The following is a 21,831-nucleotide window of genomic DNA, read 5'->3' as shown; positions in this document are numbered from 1 at the left end:
TTTGTGTGGAGCGTGGCATTGTATGGAAGTGAAACATGGACGATAACTAGCTCAGAAAGAAAGAGAATAGAAGCTTTTGAAATGTGGTGTTATAGAAGAATGCTGAAGGTGAGATGGATAGATCGAATCACGAATGAAGAGATACTGAATCGAATTTGTGAGAGGAGATCGATTTGGCTAAATTTGACGAGAAGAAGAGATAGAATGATAGGACACATCTTAAGACACCCAGGACTTGTTCAGTTGGTTTTTGAAGGAAGTGTAGGTGGCAAGAACGGTAGGGGTAGACCAAGGTATGAATATGACAAACAGATTAGAGCAGATGTAGGATGCAATAGTTACGTAGAAATGAAAAGGTTAGCACAGGATAGGGTGGCATGGAGGGCTGCATCAAACCAGTCTATGGACTGATGACTCAAACACACACACATCGTATGGCAGAACAACAGCTAATAATTATACGAGAAATGCATAGAAATATGTTCAGAAATGTTTTATAAAAGACGCGTATGTAGAATCGTGTTGGAAGACGTAGACTTAACAGATTCTTACGCTTATTGCTTCACATATTTCAGTGCCACGGAAGTTTAAGGCCTTTACATTATTAACCATGATAAAAATGGGTATTCAAAAACGGATGTTTATTACAGCGCTTTTTTTTTTTTCAGCCAGATGTCCTTCAAGAAGGGTGGAATGGGTTTGGGAGTGTTTGTCACTATTAAACTGAATACAATTAGTCACTAAAATCCTGTTTTAGGCAGCATAAATAGGCATTAAAATGTTAAAGCGGGGACTGAAAATCAGAACTTGTATAAACTTGTACTTTCTTCTTCTGTTTTTTCCACACCCTATGTGGCCACGGGTGCAAACTGTGTCGTGCACATGGACTGAGCCTTGTTTTATAAGCGGATACCCTTCTCGACGCCAACCCTATATAGTTGAATGTATTCAGTAGTCCGCATTTCTTTGGTGATTGGTAGTGCGGGGTTATTGTGTGCATTTGAAGGGGAGTGTGTTGGGACAAACACGAAAACCAAGTCTGATAGACAGAGGAATTAACCAGACGGTAAAATCCCCAACCCGGCCGGGAATCGAAATCGGGACCCTCTGAAGCGAAGAACTCGACACTGACCGTCCAACAAAGAACCGGACTACTTTCAAAATTTAACTTATCTCTGAACAATGTTAAATAGTGGTTTTACTGTATTTGGAAGTGGCAGTTTGTCATTGATCTCAATTCTGTGAAGACAAATGAAACCGCACTAAAATACTGAACTACTTACTCTCCAACTACATTGCAGTTGATTATTGTGTGTTTTGGAAGGCTTTCTGGTGTAAATTTATGCCTCGTTTCAGTTACGATGTTTCTAAATGGAGAGAATGTCCTCTCAACCTCCTAGGGTGTGATCGAGCTGTAGACCTACTACTCTCCGCCGACCAACGAGATAAGTTATAGGAACAAATATACTTTTTAGGAAATAGTGATGATCATCAACACCGATGATTCCTCTTCCTTAATTCCTCCTTCTTTCATACCGCGAGCTGTGGTTGTGAAAGCGGGACGCACAATCATTCCAGGTTTCGCTAAAACACGTGCAAGGAAAGTTTTTATGGGGTGATGAAATGATTGTCTGTAAGTTTTGTAACATTCGGATTTGATTTATGGCAGAGGAAATTTTCCTCGATTTCCATAAATCTTCGCCGAGAGTCTAAAAACAATCTCCGCTGACACAAATATTAAAATCCACAAATGTTAAAATTAATCTCCATAGGCCCTACATCGCTGTTACTGACTATAACTCTTCTTCCACACCCCGTTATGCTCGCAGATGAGAACTATGTCGCATATACGGATTTAGCGCTGTTTTACTGCCAGTTACCTTTCCTGACGCCAAATCTGTGTGGAGATATGCATTCACTATTGCGTGTGTCTGTCGTGGTTGGTGGTGTGGTGAGTGTATGTGAAGAGGAATGTGTTTAGATGAATAGAGGAATTAATCAAACGCAGTTCAAAATCTCAACCCGGTCGAGAATTGAACCCGGGACCCTCTGAACCGAAGGCCTCGACGCTGACCATTTAGTCAGGGATCTGATCAGCACTGTAAAATCTATATTATATATGTGATGTGGAAAATGAAACGGGTCAATCTGTCGGAAAACAAAATGTGGTATCACACTAATAGGGCCTATGCATTTTGTGCTTTGTAAGAATACCACGAAAAGTCAACTTCACAGAGCATTGGCTGCGTGGTTTGGGTCACGTAGCACTCAGTTTGCATTCGGGAGATAGTAGGTTCGAACCCCATTGTCGGCAGCGCTGAAAATGGTTTTCTGTGCTTTCCCGTTTTCACACCAGGCAAATGCTGGGGCTGTACCTTAATTAAGGCCACGGTCGCTTCCTTCTCACTCCTGGCCCTTTCCTCTCACATCGTCGCCGTAAGATCTATTTGTGTCGGTACGATGTAAAACAAATTGTAAAGGAAAAGTAAACTTCCAAAATACCGCGGAACATCTAGGCGGAAGATGAAAAGGAGCACGAGATTAAAAAACCTTTGGTTACAATGGAAACAAAAAGGTCTAGTCCTAAGAAAGAGGCAGATAGCATGTGTAACAGTAGTCCACATTTGGCTGTATCGATGTAAATAAATACAATTGACAAACGGTCCCTTTCCAGTTCCCGCATCACATAAATATCAAAATTAACCGACAGGGAGTCCGGCTCCGTGCTGGCCTTTGGTCACAGGAGTCCCAGGTTCGATTCCCGGCGGGGAATGTTAACCATAATTGGGGCTGGGTGTATGTGTCATCTTCATCATCATTTCATCCTTATCACCACGCGCAGGTCGCCTACGGGTCTCAAATCAAAAGACCTGCATCTGGCGAGCCGAACTTGTCCCGGCTCTAAAAGTCATACGCCATTTCCATTTTGCATTTTTTTTTTTCAACAGAACTCTGTCATTGCTCACACTGCGAATAATTCCAGTAGAGAAATTTACGAAGTTTTTCCACAGAACACAGTTATTACTAGGATTTGTGGCTCCATCCCCATCATTCACCCCGATTTATCTGCCTGCAATTATTATCTTGGTGTAAATTAAAGAAAAAATGCCGTGTGCAAGACGAACCCGCACACCATACAGGAACTGAAACATAATATTCGTCTGGAAATTGCCGGGATTCTTCAGGGTAAACTAAAAGTTATGAGTAATTTCCTAATGAGGTGCCAAAAATGTGTGGAGAATGAGGGAGGGGAGTTTCAACATCTCCTTTCATAATCTGGTGAGAAATGTTCTTAAAATTGTTTGTGTTACTATTGAATGGTTTACCTTCCCGCTGCTGGCTTCGATCCGGACGCGGCAAACGAGTGTCCGCTCACCCATAGTTAAAAAAATCCCCGCACCGGAGTAAAGCATATCTACCCTGTATTCGTTTTTTTCTGTTCTTTTTGCTAATGGCTTTACGTCGCACCGACACAGATAGGTCTTATGGCGACGATGGGATAGGACAGGGCTAGGAGTTGGAAGGAAGCTGCCGTGGCCTTAAATAAGGTACAGCCCCAGCATTTGCCTGGTGTGAAAATGGGAAACCACGGACAACCATCTTCAGGGCTGCCGACAGTGGGATTCGAACCCACTATCTCCCGGATGCAAGCTTACAGCTGCGCGCTCCTAACCGCACGGCCAACTCCCCCGATCCTGTATTAGTTCATCTAAAAGGTGTTCACATAGAAATGACAGAAAATTCAATTTTCAATCTCGCGTACGAGCTGCAGTAAAGTAGATATTCGTGAATTTAGATTATTATTGTTAAGACGAAGGCGGCGGCAAGCATCGCTGTGGTGAACATAGTGTTCAGTCTTCATGGTCAGGAACTACCTACCGATAGTGATGCTTGTTATGATTGATTTTATAAGCTCCAAAAGCCCCGTGGTCTCTAGCCACTGTTGTTCTGGAAGGAGATAGGCCTAATGATGACTATCGAATGAGAAGAAAAACGAGGAGGAACAATCACTCAAAGAATGCGGGAGAAAAATGGTGTCAAATATCATTTTGGGAAAATCAAATTACCATAAATGTCTTTCAGTAATAAAACTCAAATTGATGACGATTAATTTATTTGCATCTAACGATTCGTTTTCTAGAGACTACTGTATGGAATTTCGAGCCGACACGTGAAGGATTCAGTGTATTGAAAGGGGGGAAACTCACTAAGGGCCTATGAAACTGCCACGAATGACATAATCAGTTTTCTAGAGTATGATGAGATTATAAAGGAGCCTTCTATATGTCTCTCAGTCATGGCCATCCATTAGCAGGCCTACTTCACATTACACAGCCTGCACGGTTGCTAGGTAACATCGAGCCACACGTTTTGTATCGCTAATTTCAGATGACCCCCAGCCATAAGACACAGCCTGCACGGTTGCTAGGTAACATCGAGCCACACGTTTTGTATCGCTAATTTCAGATGACCCCCAGCCATAAGACACAGTCTGCACGGTTGCTAGGTAACATCGCGCCACACATTTTGTATCGTCCAGATGACTCCCAGCCATAAGACACAGCCTGCACGGTTGCTAGGTAACATCGCGCCATACATTTTGTATCGTCCAGATGACCCCCAGCCATAAGACACAGCCTGCACGGTTGCTAGGTAACATCGCGTCACACGTTTTGTATCGCCCAGATGACCTCCAGCCATAAGGCATATTGAAAATGAATGAAAATCCATTCGGTCATTCGACCGAGTCAGGAATGGAATGAATAAAGCCCCCCGCATCCCTCCCCGTCTAGCGGCGAGGATAGGAATTGTGCCGGTTACCGAAGCCTGTCGCTCTTCTCTGGGGCATTGATTAATGAATGAAAGATGACATGAAATGATTTTGGAGAGTGTTGCTGGAATGAAATGACAGGGAAAACCGGAGTACCCGGAGAAAAACCTGTCCCGCCTCTGCTTTGTCCAGCACAAATCTCACATGTAGTGACCAGGATTTGAACCACTGAACCCAGCGGTGAGAGGCCGGCGTGTTGCCGCCCGAGCCACGGAGGCTCTCCCATAAGGCATATTATTTATGTCTAAAAGAATCATGCAAAAGGAAGGGTTCCAATCATAACAAGCATCACTGTCGCTAGTTAGTTCCTAGCCATAAAGACTGAACACCATATTCACCTCAGCGATGCTTGTCGCCGCCGTCGACTTAACATTAATAATCTAAATCTATGAATATCTACATTACTATATCTCGTACGGAAGATTTGAAATTGAATATTCTTTCACTTCTATGTTATGGCCTCGAATGCCATAACATTGCAGTGACGGGACCGGGGGAAAACAAACCTTACCACCAATAAACAATAACTAAATGACTAATGTTGTTAGTTGAGGCGTTCTCTCTCTCTTCTGCTGCCACTCTACTCCGCTAGCTAACATTACTGTTGCGATTACAAAAACTATCCCATCAACGTTGGCTATACAACAGCTATTCTTAATAGGTCTTTCGTGTTATACCATTGCTGACCTACTGTTCTTGCTGTTTTTATTAAGAAGTCATTCTACTGAAGGATGAATTATTTACACATTTGTAAAGGCTGGTGAGGCCGTTGTGTGGCGCAATTCCTTTAATCCTTGACCTGAGTAAAGATGATATTAGTTGAAGTTTCATTTTCTTTAGCGTTACTCTGCGATGTGTTAAAGTGTAAGTAATGTATCATTCGAATAACTAAAGAATTTGCTGATGAAAGAAAATAATGGCATCAGTTCGCTACTGATAGTCTTAACGAGTTAATGGCTGAGAAGTATGAAATGACATACGTACAACTTCATTGTTATTAGGCCCTTCTAATTGGTTATAAAATTACACCACTGGCGTGAGCTTTATGATTTACGGTAGGTGTATCTGGATGAATATCCCTGAAATGACAAAAGGCGACGACAAAAATGTTGCATACATTGTTCTGGAAAGACTTGGGGGAGATGAGCTGCTCGACTAAGCGTACTTTATTCTTCGAGCTGTCGGTGGAGAGAAGTGGCGTGGACTTGCGTGAATAGATGAATAAGCTGGAATGGAGTTTTTTTTTCAACGGTAGGATCATAATATGAAGATAAGATGGAAATCAAGAGGACAAATTGCGGTAAAATACTCGTTTATAGAAAGTGGATTTAGAGATTCGAATAATTTACCGACATGTTCGACAGATTTCCAACTTCTTTGAAATAATTAAAGAAAAGACCAGATAAACAAGTGACAGTGAATCGGCTACCTGAGTGACAGCCCTAAATGCAGATTAGTGCTGATTGAACTTGAGCTAAACTAAAATTACTTTCCTGTGATATGATCTCCAGACGTTAAATTTCTTCTGCACAAAGAAATACGAATATTTCTACATACGTACATAAACCTCCTAATTATGACGTAGAACAATAATAGAAGAATTGCCGGATGAAGGAAGGAAAGAAAGGTGGCGACCGTGGCCTGTATCGCACATTACCCTGACACTGATGCTAGGCGAGGGAACTGGAGCAGTCGAACGAACAATGGACCAACTTTGGGAAGTAAGTACCAATTACATTGGCTATTGTAAAAAGTTGGGTACGCGTCGGCTACATTGAATCTGCATGCTATCCGACTATTTTCTTATGCCACTATTGTCATTAATACAAAATGTCGGAAGAAAGGCCGCGGAGAACTAACGCTAGCCTTCGGTTGGCCTTGTTACCCTCGTGTGACATTCTCGATAATCTCACCTTGTCCGCTAATTTTTTTCTTCATAATATTGCATTGTAGAGTTATTATATACTGAATGCAGAGAATTCAGCCCAGTGTGCGAATAGCTGTACAGTCTGTGGTAATATAACGAGAAGTCCAGAATTTATCTAGAAAGAATCTTGAGCTGGAGTTGCATTAATTTGACTGTTTGGCGAATAACTACAGAATTAAACAAGTAATGATAATAAAAGTGCATAAATATAAAAGAAATCGTAACCAGAGAGTCGCCTTCGGTGCAGAGGGCCCCGGGTTCTATTCCTGGCCAGGTCGGAGATTTTAACCGTAACTGGTTAATTCCCCTGGCTTGGGGAATGGGTGTTTGTATTGTCCCCAACATCTCTACATCTCACGCACCACACATTAGGCTACTCTATCCTCCACCACAATTACACGCAGCTTCCCATACACGAGAGATGTCGTTCACCCTCGTCGGAGGGCCTGCCTTACAACCAGAGAACAAAACTTTCAGGAAATAAATATACTCTTTTATTTTTGCAGTTTTTAAACTCCCCGGGCGGCAGTCTACAAATATGTCGGCTTCATGAGAATAACAGACTTACGTTCATGAAATACTGAAGACAACTAAATTAATTATTATTAACAAATACATTGCAAGTGGGAAATATCCTGGTGGCATGGTCACTTACGGTAATGTAATAATAAAGTAAAGTTAGCATAATTACCAAACAAACAAACAAACAAACAAACGAACGAACGAACAAGCAGACAACAAGAGTACAACAAGCAAATCCATGGAAAGAAACTATTACAAGAATTACTACTAGTTTAACATTCTAAATCCAGCATCATCATATACAAATTCACACACAACTTAAGTATTTCCAGTGCTTAACACTACGGCTTACAATACTATAGGTTGACCTTACTACTAGCATAACATGTATGTATGTATGTTGGGTAATCAGCCCGAAAGCTGGTTTGATCCTCTGCAGCTTCGCCAACAGCTGTCATAAATAGCCTAGGCGTCACTGAAGAGGCGTACTAGGGAAACGAGGAGTGAGGTAGTTTCCCGTTGTTTTCCTCACCGAGCCAGCAGTTGCTCTTACATATCAGTCTGCCAAGCCCACTGAAATGTATGCACCAACTGACCCTACGAGCGATATTTTCACACCATTCATAACAGGGACTGGCTGCATAAGGAATGGTATTACTAGCATCACTCATACCTCAGTCACTTTCATATTGTCAAAGCCAAGGATGAGACTGTGACAGGTCAATGAAAGTAACAAATTTGATATAGCCCATACCAGAAGACATAGTGCACTGTAAACACTACATCTCGCCAGCAAAGGCATAGCATAACATTATAAGTGATAATAAAGTGAGGTTAAACCGTAATTACCCTACAACAACAACAAGCAAGAAATACTATGAGTTTAACTTTCTAAATCCAGCGTCATTATATACAAATTCGCACACAACTTAAGTATTTCCAGTACTTACCACTACGAATTACAATACTATAGGTTGAATTTACTACTAGCTTAACACTACAAGTGATAATAAAGTTTAAGTTAAAAACATAAGTACCCAACAACTACAACAACTCGAGTACGATAAGCAATTCTATGGAATTTTTTTTTTTTACAAGAAATACTACTAGTTTAACATTCTAAATCCAGCATCATGTACAGTTTCATACACAACTTAATTATTTCCAATACTTAACACTATGGCTTACAAAACTATAGGCTGAGCTTACTACTAGCTCAACGTTACAAGTTATAATAAAGTAAGGTTAAAACAGAATTACCCAACAACAGCAAAAGTACAACAAGCAATTCCATAGGAAGCAAATGTTACAAGAAATACTACTAGTTAATTTTCTAAATCTAGCATCATCATATACAAATTCACACACAACTTAAGAATTTCCAGTAGGATGTTATGTATCTATATATATAAATTAAGAGTTTTGTCTGTACATTGCTCAGAATTTGAAAAGAATGGTATTTCTGTATCGATCATGTCCACAGTAACAAGAAAATGCAGTTTTTATTTTTCCGCAATTTCTGTCTGTCTGTCTGTCTGTATGTATGTACACGCATCACGAGAAAACGGCTGAAGAGAATTTAATAAAAATCGGTATGTAGAGTCGGGGAGTGAGCCGCTACAATCTAAGCTATAAATTATTTTATTCACGCTGAGTGAAATGGTAGTTTAGGGGAAGGCCTAAAATTCAATTCTCAAATATTTATATTATTAGCGGTCATATCGATAAATACTACACAACTAAAGTTATGTAGAATTAAATATCGGATCATTTACGTCTTATGCATTTTTACCATACCGGCTATGATAACAGAGATATTCATGAATTTGGATTTTAGTTGCTAAGTCCATATCAACGCCGAGCCCCGACAAAATGGGTAAACAGAATTTAATGAAAATCCGTATATAGAGTCGGGGAATAAGAAACTACAGTTTAAGCTATAAACAATGTTATTCACCCTGGGTGAAATGGTAGTTTAGGGGAAGGCACCTAAAATTTAATTTTTAAATACCTATGTTCTTGGTCCTATGGAAAAGTACTAAGTAACGAAAGTTATAGAGAATATAATTTCCTATCATTTATGTTTTATTCAGTTTTACCGTACCGACTATGATAAGAGTGGTATTTCAGAACCAGAAGACAATTAATAATGTGACGGCCTACAATATCGAAAGCGCGTAACATAGATCAACAATAACCTTACACTGACCGTTGTTTGTTGTAATTTTCTTTGTCTCTTATGCTGACATTCAACTCCGATAGATGGGATTACTGCTGCGTACCGAGTATAACAGCCTAACTGAATATTGGCGGGAAATATCTGAGGAGATACATAACTTTCTTCTTTAGCATGCCGATCCTCTGGTTCATACATTTTCTTATACTGCTGGTACGTAACATACTGGTTCATCATAGTATGCTATTCGATACCGGTACCTACTCTGACGCGCTGTTTTGAATGAGCAGTGTGCGCACTTAAGTCAGAGGCTCAGTTAGTAGTAGCAGCAGCAGTAGTAGTAGTAGTAGGGCCTAGTAGTAGTAGGAGTAGTAGTATGAACTGTTCTGGAATTACAGTTTAGCCCTATTCCAAATTATAGTACCAGAATTCAGTGGCGGCTCGTGATGATAAAAATAGGTGGGGCACGTTCAACATATTAGGAACACTAGGAATCAAATCAATTAAATTAATCTTACCTTTTTATTTCTTGCATATAAAACTGTGATTGTAGGTTCTATTTTTATCTTTGAACACTTGATTTATGCTAAGCTCTGGTCTAGGTCGGCCCATTTCTTTAGTTAATAATCTGTTTTCGTAATTAAGCGAATTTGTTTGTAAGTAGCTCACTTGATTCATTTTAAAAACACTTATGCTCGCACAGGAATACACTCAGATACATCACACTAATCTTCACACATTTTTCAGACTTACAATGAACATCGACACCGATGGACACGATTAATCTAACGGACGTACAAGGTAAGCACAGGTTTGCTATAAACACTACCTTTGCGCGCGTTAATAATACATATGTCGACAAGAAAGTAGCTGGGTGCTATCTAGTAGGCTGAAGGAGAAGTAAGTTCAAAATACGAACTAGCGCTGAAGTGTCTCGTCGTAGAAATACTGTGACCGGGTCAGTGGAATTTGCCATAACCCCCTTCACCCCTCACAGCTCGCAGAATGAGGGGATGATGTTCAGGTATAAGAACGAGTCGGTCCCATCCAGGATTAGACCTTTACTATGTTGCCTAGTTTAGTCCAGGGCTGCTAGAACAAGAACAACCATGGTGAATCAAAGCCTCTTGAACTCACTGAAGATGGTCGTGACACTAATCGTGCATAATGTTGTTCTGATTTTTATAATAGTTTTAATCGGTCGAGGGGCACGTGACCATGTGAACTAAAGGCAGAACCGCGCCTGCCAGAATTCACTAAATAACTCAAAATTCAACCTTAAAAAGAGCCGTTTCTTAGGAAAAGCTTCTTTCTCTTCACTTTCGTTAAATCCACATTAATTTTATTCAAAATTAGCAGCGAAAATGTGGTTTCTTCCCTGGCTTGGAGGAAAAATTGCCTCCACGTCAGATAGTTCTTTCCCCCGCCAGAGTAGTGAATTGAGATGTCCCGACTCATCGGGTACTCCCAGGAAGCCGATAAGTAAAAGGGCATAGTTTTTGCCCTGGGACTATCCCCTACTTAAACACCCCCCCCCCCGCCGAAAAAAGGACGAATATTGTTCATGGATCACGGATGTCTAGCGTCTTGGTCATTCTAGCTCTGTAGCTTTGGACTGTTAGTTCGGCAGCATAGTACTGTTCGTTCAAAGTGAAAAATTGTGTGGTTTTTCATTTAATCGAGTATTTCATATGAAGGCATTGCTTTTAATTGCGCCATTTCTACCGACGTCATTGTAATGACCCATGTTCATTTCAGTTGTGAAAACCACTAAGAGAGTCTTTCTGAGAATCTATAAAGGCAGGCGGAGAGTGAGTGTCTGCCATTATAATGAAAACTCCCCAACCTGATTGTGACTGACGGTAGGCAAGGTGGCCTACCATTACAATGAATATTCCCTAACCCAGTCTTGATATGAGAAAAGACGTTGGTGACTTGCCCGTCGTGCTTCTAGGGCAACGTTAAGAGCTATGCAACTTAATACAATCTTGCTCACAACGTTTACACAACGTTTTTAATACAATCTTGCTCACAACGTTTACACAACGTTTACACAACGTTTACACTACCTAACCTAGAATTCTGTATAAAATTTAGAATTCCGTAGCGAAGCACGGGTACATCAGCTAGTTGAAAATATGAGTATCTTATTGTTGAACGTCGGTTGTTTCAAGAACTACGTAGGTACAGTTAGGCCTATAACTGATGGATACGCGGTTGATATCACTGGAATATCCAGCATTAGAGCCGTTTCTTGTTACGTTTGGGTGAAGGATTTTAACCAAAGCAATCAGCAATCACCAAATATTTCTTACATGTCCAGTTCCAATTCCAGTCATCATTGACCCGCATTTAGGACTGTCACTCAGGTGGCAGATTCCCTATTAGTTGTTTACCTAGTCTTCTCGTAAATGATTTCAAAGACATTGGTAACTATTCCATTCCTGAATTCCTCCTCATATGAATGGATATTTACCCCAATTTATTCTTTACCTTTATCTTCATAAACATTAGAATGAAATACATTATCAATAAATGGAAGCATATGGAACTAAACGAGGTCGCATAGCTAGTTGTAATTAGAGTATCGTGGAGATAATTCACAGAAGCCTGCAGATAGAATGCTCAAAACCAATAAGTTCACAAGGAAGACGTGTCTTCGTCGATAATGTTGTCTGTCATTTATAGTACAGTGTAGGCCTACATCCTTTTAAGAGTTGTGTTTCGACCGCGGATTGCTACATGATCCATCGTACTGATCATTAAAAAAAAAAAAAAAACAGTTGGGGTAATTACATAAACCGGATTGTAAATAAATGTTACCGATCTCTTCATATAGTAATGAGGGTATTTAGGGGTTGTAGTAAGGATGTAAAGGAGAGGAGTATGGTTTTAGTCTATGAAACCCTCAGCAGGATTACTTGATTTGAGAACTGTAAAAGATCCAAAGGAAAGCAGCACGATTTGTTCTGGGTGATTTCAAACAAAAGAGTGGTGTTCCGAAAATGTTGTGAACTTTGGGCTGGGGAAACTTAGTAAGGGGACGAACAGCTCGAACGGTCAGTGGAGAGACGGTGTGGAATGAAATTAGCAGGCGAACAAGCTTGAGTGCAGTACGGTATTTAAAAATAGGAAAGGTCATAATATGAAGATAAATTTGGAATTCAAGAGGACAAATTGGGAAAAATACTCGTTTCTAGGAAGAAGAATTAGGAATTGGGGAATAATTTACAAAGTGAGTTGTTTGATAAATTTCCAACTTCTTTGATAATATCATTTAATAGTGGAAGTAAGCAAACGATATGGAATCTACCACGTGGGTGACAGTCCTAAATACATATCAGTGGTGATTGATTGAAGAGGAACAACAGCAACAACAAACAAGAACACTATGGAGGTAAGATTCGTTTGGTAGATCACGAGTTTGTGAAGCGGAGAGTTTGCTGGTTGGTACATGTTCGTTATGGGTATGTGTCGCGTGCAGGTGTGAAGCACTCTCGAAATATTTAAATACGATTTTCTCGGAATTGGGTGGATGTTACCCCTAGCAGTTTGAACCGTGAAATTTTCGCCATTCCCTACACGTATACTGATAATGAATCACATCGGTCTACTTGCATTATTCAGAGTACAGGAAGCATAACGGTGAATGTTGTCCGCTGTTAAGTATATAAGTTGCGGATGTTGGTCCTCGACATGGTTTTTAGTCTGCTTTGCTAACGTTTGTATTCCCACAATCTTCTCTGAGATTACCATCTTCCTGCGAAACCTAGGCTGATGCATATTATTGTCCGATTATAAACTAGGTTATGCTACTCAGAGTAGAGGACAATTGAGTAATAAGTACAAGGCCATTCATTCCACGATCGATTACGTTTTGCAGCAGAAGGATATTTCATATTGATGTTGTGGGACTCGTCGTACGATGGTGATCAGGCTGCAAATCGAATAATAATAATAATAATAATAATAATAATAATAATAATAATAATAATAATAATAATAATACGGGACCGAGCTCGATAGCTGCAGTCGCTTAAGTGCGGCCAGTATCCAGTATTCGGGAGATAGTAGGTTCGAACCCCACTGTCGGCAGCCCTGAAAATGGTTTTCCGTGGTTTCCCATTTTCACGCCAGGCAAATGCTGGGGCTGTACCTTAATTCAGGCCACGGCCGCTTCCTTCCCACTCCTAGCCCTTTCCTGTCCCATCGTCGCCATAAGACGTATCTATGTCGGTGCGACGTAAAGCAACTAGCAAAAAAATAATAATAATAATAATAATACGGGAGACCGGGAAAATAACGGCCACCTACTGTAGGCGAGTTAGTCCATTATTTTGAACATTTTCGATTGAAAACAAAATGAAGCCAGCATTAATATTACTTGGCTATTCCTCCACTAAAACGAAATAGTTCAGGATGTTTATTTTATAATACGAAGTAGAAATCCTTCTTTGACCGGTGTTTCTTACGACTGCGAGTAATAGAGGTCCCAACTCAAAAAACAACAGTTAGGCTTCAAATTACTTATTTCATTGACATTTACCAATTACTTGAAAACTTGTGATTATGCTTGCAAAGTACTAGACTTATTCAATAATCTTTATTGACTTACCCAAGGCTGTTGATAGGGTAAATTATGGGAGAATGCGGACGAAATGAGGGCTATTGTACTTGACAAAAGAGTAGTTGATTGGATGGATAAATTTCAAGAAAATTGAATGATTAATAGTGATGTCCGGCTGCGCAATATTATTGGACTTTTGTTTTCTTATGTATACAGAGAGTAAAATTAAGTTACGGCCAAACTTTGGGGATATTCCTCTCACATAGAAGAAGAAAATATGTTATATGGATATTGGTCCGGAAACACTTCAGTTCCAGTTAGAACTCATTTTCTACAACTCTACGTAGTAAATCAATCATGATAAGACCTATCTGCGTCGGTGCGACGTAAAGCAACTAGAAAAAAAAAATCATGGGAAACACACAGGAACAAAATGTACCAGCATACCACATGAAACTCTTACGTGAAATGTTCAAAATGCCCTCCGTTAGCTTTGATACATGCAAGCGCAATACTCCAGGGATACATCACGGCATCCGGGATTCATTGCGACGGCGGGTTGATGCATATATCAATGCTAACAGATGGCATTTTGAGCATTTCATGCAAGAAAGTGTTTCATGTGGTATGTTGGCACGTTTTGTTCCTGTGTGTTTTCCTTGGTTAATGTACTATATAGAGTTGTAGCAAATAAATTATATCATGGAAATAAAGCGTTTCTGGACCCATGTCGATATAACATTCGTCGTTTACGTGTGTCCTGAAAGGTTTGGCTGTACCTTATTGTGATGCGAGTGTAATAGACTAATATAACTTGAAAACAATATTCTTTAACCCATGGGTAAATAATGCGAGTATCGAGCTCGAATTCTTCTTCTTCTACTTCTTCTTCTTATAATGACTTGTGAGGTATGGTTATGAAGTATTTACATCCACTTATTGGTATTAGTATCATTTATTATTTACGATCGCATTGTTTGTGAGGTTATGTCATGAAACATGTCCTGTATATATATATATAAATTTAGTTAATGTAAGAACCTGTAATTAATAGTATATAATTTATTATTACCTGTATATATGATATATATTCCAGAGTAACATTGTGCAACACATTGTAATATCCAGAATAACACTAGGTAAGACGAGAACTATGGAGAAGCTCCCTTCTAATTGTAACTTGTATAAAGCACTAGAATTTACCAGACTATATGCCGTGACATATCCTGACCAGGCGACATATACAGTATAAGGAAGCAAGTCTTGATGGTGGAGTACAGTTATTGCTTAGTTGGAGTTGTTTTCGTGAGCACGTGTTGCGTTTAGGCCGACATGCTAATGTAAGCAATCAGCAGTCAACTGTTTCAAGGTTGCAGTCTTCATGTGCTTCGTGATAGGCAGTTGTAAAAATATGATGGTTTGTTGATGTGTGTGTTTTGTTTGTGACGGCAGTTGATTAGGAGCAATCGGACGAGCAGCTCGTGTAAGCGGTATGTTGCGAGCTGTCATTGGAGAAATGGCGTGGAATTACATTAGTAGACGAATACGGTTGAGAGGAGCTTTTGAAGCTAGAAAAGACCGTAATATTAAGATAAAGTTGAATTTCAAGAGAACAAAATATTCTTTTATAGGAAGAGGAATTAGCGAATGGAATAATTTTATCAAGGGGAATGTTCGATAAATTTTCAAGTCCTTTGAAATAATTTAAGAAAATACTAGTTGAACAATTGCTAGGAGCTCTGCCATTTGGGCGGGTGTCCTAATTGCAAATCAATGATGATAGATAGATTGATTGAATTACCAGCGCACAAAATTAATAAAATATTGAAATAAAAAATAAAAGAAATGCTATAATATTAAAATAATCACAAAAACATTAATAAAATTAATTACTGAGCATTATAACAGAACGCAGTTTAAAACAGACAGATAATTCAGTAAACAGCCTTAATACTGACCGCGTGTGTGCTCTTCATCGTCTGTTCTGCTTCACTTCGTAATAAAAATCCTTGAAATTGTTGATCAGTAACCTGTATCGAGCTCCAATCCTACAGAAGTCCTTTCAGACCTCCTCAAACCACTTACCGTATCTGAAACTTCAGGTCTCTTGTCCGCTATTTTGATAATATGCCTTGTCAGCCGCTTTTCATCCATTTTGCATAGATGTCCACTGAACTTTAGTCTTCATTTTCTTATTGACACCATCTGCCGTTCGTCTCGATACAGTTCTTCATCTCCTCCTAACCTGTATTTTTCGCCCCGTCTTATCCTGTATTGTACAACTGCCATCTTTATCTGAAATTTCTCGGTTTCTTTAAGCCCAGTCTTTCCAGCCATTTGGAGGCATGCACTTGCATAAAGACACTCCGTTTCAATTACCGTGCCACGAACCTACTACGCTGGCGTAGCAGGCGGAGAGGTGATACTCCCACGTGGCGCGTCCCAGGTGGCGAATAGGGGGGGTCCTAACCGGCTTGCCGGCGGACTTGAGGGAAATAAATTACCTCTCGCGGACCAAACACACAACCCCCTGTGGGTGGGGGACGCAGACGAAGAATACACCCACGGTATCACCTGCCTGTCGGAAGAGGCGACTAAAAGGGGCGACCAAGGGATGATTGTCTTACAACCATGAAACTACTTGTGATTAGTACCACCACGCGGAGAACATCATGAGTCGCTTTTACTTGCGCGTAGTACCACTATATTAAGTACCGAATAGGTTTGTGATTAGTAGCACACAAGAGCACCGTGCGGTCGGCTTTTGCAGTACCTGTGATTAGTACCACCGTATGAGCAGGACCCTGCAATGATAGCTACCACGGTTCTGCCTTGCCTATGATTAGTGCCCACTATATGAGGAACACCACGGGATAGTGCAGGTCCCTGTGGTTAGTACTTTTATGTGATGAACACCATAGGGTTGCGTTTCCTGTAAATGGCGCCGCAATGTGAGAAAAACATAGGTCTGTATTATATGTCGAATTTCATAACCTCTGAGTAGTACTATAATGTGTGGAATACCGCGAGTTTCTGCTACTTTTGATTAGTACCGCAACATGACAGATACCATGGTTCTACTTTCCTAGCGATAAGTACCGTTATGAGGGGCCGATAACTTGTATTTTGAACCCCATTTAGACTGCAAGCATCATCGATTCAGTGTTATGCTATACCAGCAGTCCCTTGGTCAGTAATCCTATTGTTTTACGTCAGTTTCTGTGAATGTAAGGCATTGCGGGTCGCATCCACTGATTGTTTTAAATTCATATCCATACATTCATTCTTCGTCCTCACGTTTTGAATTCTGGTCAGTGGAGAATTTTGGACTTTTAATTTGTCATTCCATTTCGTCTTGTTTCGTACCATTAGGGGCCGATGACCTCGATGTTAGGCCCCTTTAAACAACAAGCGTCATCATCATCATCAACAACAATTACCGTGTTGTAATATCTGAGCTTAGATAGTCTTGACCTTTTCCTTGTACACGCTGTGTATTATTATTATTATTATTATTATTATTATTATTATTATTATTATTATTATTATTATTATTATTATTATTATTATTATTATTAGAGTGTAAAAACTAAATGTAAATATATGTTCATGTAATATTAGCTGTTAAATATCGAGTAAACAGTAATTTGTTTAAGTCCATCTCTTCTTAAGCTGGCTTCTCAGGAGGTTCCCTATCTCTAAACGTTCAGTAGAGCATCCCCTACTTCCTGGTTATTTATTTATTATTATTATTATTATTATTATTATTTTTTTTTTTTTTTTTGCTAGTTGCTTTACGTCGCACCGACTCAGATAGGTCTTATGGCGACGATGGGACAGGAAACGGCTAGGAGTGGGAAGGAAGCGGCCGTGGCCTTAATTAAGGTACAGCCCCAGCATTTGCCTGGTGTGAAAATGGGAAACCACGGAAAACCATTTTCAGGGCTGCCGGCAGTGGGGTTCGAACCTACTATCTCCCGAATACTGGATACTGGCCGCACTTAAGCGACCTGGTTAATTTTTGCACGCATTTTTTTTCTGAAACACTCGGTATATTTTTTCTATTAGAACATGAATTTGTAAAGTATATGGGCCTAGAGATCAGTTTATACGTAGGTCGAGTCATAAGTCATGGCAACTATTTTTTTTTTCCTCGCGAACAGGAAACAACACGGAAAATCTAAGATATGCATTTGGAAATATAGGGCATGTACTTAAGCATAGTGCCTGAAGACAAATTCTGACTTCAGGAGATTCTCGCAGGAAAGTGACAGAACACAGGCCATAGGTAAACATTGTTTTATAATGGTATAGACAGCAAATACACAAGACTACGTACAAAGGACAGGTCTCCACTGGTTACAGACCTTCGAAATAATCACCCAAGGCTCTGCATCGCATTGGCGTGCATTTCTGCCGCGGAGAACTGCTATTTTAATATACGATCGTTGCTCCTGCTTGTTGACTTCCATTTTGTGACGCTCTCACTCACACACTGAACTTGGGGGCATGATTAGACCCACACTGTTGTTTACATGCACCATCTAGTGGCATCATACGCAAGTACATGCCGTACGTTTCCAAATTCATCTCTTAGATGTTCCGTGTTGTCTCCTGTTCGCGAGAAAAAAATATTTGTCATGACTTATGACTCGACCTACGTACGGTATGTTAAATACCTAGCATATTTACTTCCAGTAAAGAGGCATAGTCGCCTATGAAGGACCACTGTAATACCACTCAGAAGCTTGTTTATCCCCAAAACCTTGTTTTTTCCTGGAACTTCTTATAAATCGGTAACTTAGGGTTGAGGGGCACGTACGACTGACGGCGATGCAATTCAGCCTCGCAGTCATGGCCAGTATGGGGAACGCTTGATTGGATAAGAACTGGTGTGGCAAGAACTAGGGCCACACTACAGAAGAAAAAAAGAAAAACGGGCTCTACACAAAATAATGCCTGTGACTGCGGTGCTTCAAAATCTATTTCATCTGGACCTTTTCCCAATTTGCCCTGTGGAAACAAGGCTGCTCCATACTAGAGGGACTTCAACATTTGAGGGAGTATCGGATACGATTATCATCTTATCATAATTATGTTTCGTGATCAATTAATCGAGTAATTTTACTTACTTCCTGTATGTGCTTAACTTGTCTGTCAAATCATCATCCCAAGTCCTTACATAGCAGCAACAGAAGGTTATGCCGTTATAAGGAAACCACGAAATCCGATGGCGGTACTAACGACGCGTATTCAGTCAGTCAGTCAGTCAGTCAGTCAGTCAACTCGGATACCCAGGCGGCAAATTCCCTATCAGTTGTTTACCAAATCTTTTCTTTAACGATGCCAAAGAAGTCGTGATTTTAACGAACATCTTCCTTGGTAAATTGTTCCAATCCCTAATTCCTCTTCCTTTGAACGAATATTCGCCCCAATTTGAAGAGTGAGGTAGTTTGCCATTTTTTTTCTCACCGAGTCTGGAACTGTTCTTGCAGCACAGCTGATCCTGTGAGTATGTGTTCTATATGCCATTACTAAGCACCAATCTTTCAGCAGCTTCCGTACTATCACAGCCATAAACAAGGCCGAGACTTCCACACTTTGCTCTACATGTGCGAAAAGACAGATGCAAAAAATTATGTTTCTATAAATAAATAGCAGCCACATCGAGTGGCTTGTTTTACTGTCCGACAACCCGTTTCTGTGATAATTAAACGGAATGCTATATAGAACCGGCACTGATTTCATTAATCAGTGTTGAACTGAAATATTACTCTCCCGACTCTCCACATCTAAATGCACGGCCTAAATCAGAGAGAATTACCTGTCTTTAGAGTAAACACGTTTTACGGACTTATGATGACTATTTAAGACAATTTCCGATATATTTTTAAAGCTTTTAGCTGTCTTTCCAGCACTAAATGAGCATGTAGTGTGGTTGGATCTCATCGTTAACTTTGCTCTTTGCGAATCAACGAGCCGATTAACTGAGGGAAGATTTCCCTTGCATTGCAAACGTTGCCTTAACTTTTTCGAGTAGATGATATATGTTGCTGTTATTAGCATTTTCGTATTTGAATATGCTGATATTATCTAGTGCTGGTTCCGAAACTAACGTTGGGTGGCGTCATATTCGCTCACTTTTAAGCAGATATACGTAGTCTTGTTTGTATCTTTATGAAAAGCCTATCAGTTGGAATTTGCTTGAAAGCATCGATATGTAAATGTCTCATATTAAGCATCTACGGTTTTCAAGTCGACATCTACAGATTGATGATGCGTATTATTCCCAGCGGTCGAAATTTCTTGGAAACTTACTAACGATGGCAGCATGTTCTGAGTGGGATGACAGAACACTTCAAGAAATTCTGGTTTTGCTATCAATGGTAGTCCGTTGCCAATAATCTGTTACAGTAATTTACATTTTCTTAATGATTTCCTTGTATCTGCAGACTATTTATTTCCTACACACTTAAGTAGATGTACTGTTATAAAACAGTTTGTATAAATGATCCAATAAGTTACCAAGGTGATGAAATGAAACTGCGTAAAAACCATCTGTCCGTATAATATCTGTTTCTCCCCACAAGTTAATGTTAATTTATCAATATTTTGTACTTAAATACTTTATTTAGTGAAAAGTTTTTTCTCATCCTGTTATTTACTATAAATGCCCAGCTCCTTGGCTAACTCATTGGCATGCTTGCCTTTGGTCCAAAGGGTTCATATCCCGGCCTGGTCGTGGATTTTAATATTTATTGGTATCCACCTCAGTTAATAGCCTCCATCCTTGGAGGCCCTGGTGCGATTCCCGGCACTGCTAGAAATTTAAGAATAGCAGGAGTGCTGGTATGTGATTGAAATGATACATGCAACTCACCTCCATTGTGGGAGTGTCTGAAAAGAAGCTGCACAACCTCGGGACGAGAACACGAATTACTTTTATTGAACTGTTCTATCTAGTTAATTCTTATGGATTGAGATGTGTTCATAGTCATGTTACCTTGTTGTATAATTGTTTCTTTTTTTTTTTTTTTAGGAGGAGTATGTAGCGGAACATATCAAATGGACGCCCATAGATTATTTTAACAACAAGGTTGTTTGTGATCTGATTGAGAGCAAACGACCTCCTGGTCTCTTCTCTGTTATGGATGATGTTTGTGCCACCATGCATGCTGTATCTGAAGGAGTCGATCAAGATCTTCAAAAGGTACTGAATTTATAGTTACGTTTTGTCCGCACATTAAGTGATGATCTCCGTTGCTTCCTTCTCATTCTCGTTCAGTATAAGATACCACGTTTTTTTCAGATATTGTTATAAACTTTTCTTCTCATGTTATATTGCTGATTGATTTTCTATTATTTGAGCTCTAGTAATAATGATATATCATACAAGATTTTCAGTTAATAGCACTTTAATGTAGTGAATAATAATAATAATAATAATAATAATAATAATAATAATAATAATAATAATAATAATAATAATAATAATAATAATTTGCCCCTTTATATACCCACGTTGTACAATAATTTTCTACACTTTCACATGAACCAAATGAAGGTCTGATCTTTCTCCAAAGAGAATGGAAAATTTGAAGGATTATTTGTATTTGTTGAATGGGGCTAGTTTCCCTTGAATCAAATCCATCTCTGGCAGCTGTGTACCGTGCTTTCTGATATGATCTACCGCAGTTTTGTTTCTTTCTTCAACCTGTCTCAGTGTGAAAGTAACTGAGGTGCGAGTGGTATTACTGCAATTCCTTATGCTGCCTGTGCTGTGATGATTGGTGTGGATGTGTAGTTTG

General features: G+C 39.7%; 1 protein-coding gene across 1 annotated transcript in view; it reads left to right on the top strand.

Moving 5' to 3' along the window:
• The window catches only part of LOC136874177 (unconventional myosin-Ie), a 458,144-nt gene that overhangs the window by 353,886 nt on the left and 82,427 nt on the right, over window positions 1-21,831 (top strand). The window contains exon 11 of the mRNA XM_068227689.1: window positions 21,063-21,202. Within this exon, the coding sequence (XP_068083790.1) occupies window positions 21,063-21,202 (140 nt within the window). The remainder of the gene's footprint in view (window positions 1-21,062; window positions 21,203-21,831) is intronic.

Source organism: Anabrus simplex, chromosome 5, assembly GCF_040414725.1.
Source record: "Anabrus simplex isolate iqAnaSimp1 chromosome 5, ASM4041472v1, whole genome shotgun sequence".
Classification (NCBI taxonomy): Eukaryota; Metazoa; Arthropoda; class Insecta; order Orthoptera; family Tettigoniidae; genus Anabrus; species Anabrus simplex.
Note: the sequence above shows the minus strand (reverse complement) of the source record. Positions and strands in the feature narration are given on the sequence as shown.